The 2,274-nt window shown below is 36.1% G+C and overlaps 1 protein-coding gene across 1 annotated transcript; it reads right to left on the bottom strand.

Moving 5' to 3' along the window:
• On the bottom strand, positions 855-1,991 carry LOC109229626 (dehydration-responsive element-binding protein 1F-like). The gene has a single exon (XM_019395140.1). It carries the CDS (start codon positions 1,889-1,891, stop codon positions 1,148-1,150), a length of 744 nt encoding a protein of 247 aa, XP_019250685.1. The 5' UTR covers positions 1,892-1,991; the 3' UTR covers positions 855-1,147.

Genomic DNA, 2,274 nt, shown 5'->3' with positions numbered 1-2,274 from the left:
TATTCAATAGATTTTTTAAGACAATACAGGGTTCGAACCAAAGCTGCTGAATTCGACCGAACCTATTTCCGGCACTCTAGTTCCGCCTCTGAACAATACAACACCTACAACACCCCGTCTCAACCAATTAAGTTCATGAGGTTGACGATATGAATCTTCATTCCTTTCATTTAGCTCAACTCATATCATCGTCATTACCAAAATAAAATAAAAGTATAAGTAAAATAGATAATAATAATAATAATAATAAGAATAAAGAAGATCTCTATAAACTATTCCCAATTACTAGTAGGTACTATATCGATTTTTCTCTTCCATTGTGCTTTATCTTTAACTAAATTTGCATCAATTTCAAGGATTCATCATGATTGACGATTTTTATGCTGGTTGTCATCTTATCACAACCCTCATCATTTATCCGAGATTGGGATCGATAGTGTGAGCAAACTCACACGGATGGAGTTATACTAAGTGCGGCATGAAAATATATATAAAATAAAGTATTACATATCTTATTATGATCAATTAAATTGCACAAATAATAAAAATCATTACACAAGCTTATAAGACTCTATTATGTTTGGTTAGTTTTGATTTATGAATTTAGTAAACCCACGTTGTCGTTTAGTTTTATGCAAAGAAACTCAAATCCTAACATGTGCCCCAAAACCGATCCATTTTCCTTTCTGCAACAACTAGTGCAATTTTCTTTTTTCCTTTCGTTTTCTTTCGTAAAATGGTAGTTAGGAGCAGGTGTGGAGATCAACTGTACAATTTATGGGTTCATTCGAATAACTTTAGCGCGATATTATAAATGTATTAAAATTTTTATCAAACAAGTACAAATTAACATATAGATCTCGAACGTAGCAAGTCAATTGTATTATATTATGGTAAAATTTCAAACCTAAATTCATAATGAATCAGCCACTAACTGCACATCAATGAAATAGTACTGTAATTCCACAAAGAAACTTCAACGTCACTCTTCCATTATGTTCTATCTTTAGCTAAGTCTGCATCGAATTTAACAAGTACAAATTAACATTGATCTCGGAGGTAGTAAGTCTATTATATTATTGTGGTAAAATTTCGAGCGGAAGCTAAGAATATTTAAATTCTGAATCGGCCTCTAACTGCACATAAATCAAATATTGTAATTCCACAAAGACACTTCAACGTCACTAATCTCCACGTCATCCCAACTGAAACAGTTACCTAAACGAGGAGTTGGAGAAAACAATAGACCCTCTGCCATCTTTTTTTGCCATGATTCTTCACTATCCTCTCCCCAATTACAACACAAAATATTTTCCATCTCCATATTCTTCATTTTCACTTCCTTAACCCCCATATCATTGCCACTTCCATTAACAACATTCTCTTGACACTTTACTTCCTCATTCGAATTAACTTCCTCGTTCATATAGTCGAACCCAACTAACTCAGGATCCTGACGAAATGCCTCGGCTGCTTTTACAGCAGCTTGGCGTAAGTCCTTAGGATCCTTTGATACTATCACTGGCAACCTCCAAAGGGAGTCAGCGAAGTTTAGAGTAGCGGAATTACCTCTAAGTGCTAATGCAGCTACATCATGAGCTCGAGCCGCCATTTCTGGTGTAGGATAAGTTCCTAGCCATATTCTTTTTTGTTTACTAGGTTCGCGTAGCTCGCAAACCCACTTGTCATTATTCCTCCTCCTCACTCCCCTATAAATCGGGTGGCGAGTTTCCTTGAACTTCTTTCTCCCTGCACGTTTCTTGGGTCGACTCGAAGCTAGTAGGATAATTCCTTCGTCGGGTGCTGCTGATGATCTTTCAGACGAAGATGATAATGTTTCTTGCGAGTGATTGGAATCCAACGAGCACGAAATCGAGTTAATATTAGCCATCGTTGGTTTTCTTGATGTTATAATAGTGAGTCAAACTTTGTATAGTGAGTGAAGTGCTATGGCTTAAGAGTACGTTGTTGAAATTGTTGGTTGTGGAGTTATGAGAATTTGCTGAAAGTTTTAAAGTGTTATTTATAGATTTGGATATAATTGGACTATGAAGAGTGAGAAAGAAGAAGAGCGCACGTGGCTACGATATTGACGCGCACACGGAAATAAGTTGGCTAAGAATAGAAAAACTGCAAAAAGTGTTCTTTTCTTCGTATTTTTGTGGGGTCTGCTTAATTATTTTTTTTCCTTCAAGTTTTTAACTAGGTCATACTCACGTACCGACTAAATTCATATTTATGCCGAAAAGCAGTGGCGTAGCCACATAGGTGTTC

Source organism: Nicotiana attenuata, chromosome 7, assembly GCF_001879085.1.
Source record: "Nicotiana attenuata strain UT chromosome 7, NIATTr2, whole genome shotgun sequence".
In the NCBI taxonomy this organism is placed as follows: domain Eukaryota; kingdom Viridiplantae; phylum Streptophyta; class Magnoliopsida; order Solanales; family Solanaceae; genus Nicotiana; species Nicotiana attenuata.
This window is presented reverse-complemented; position numbering and strand designations above follow the sequence as displayed.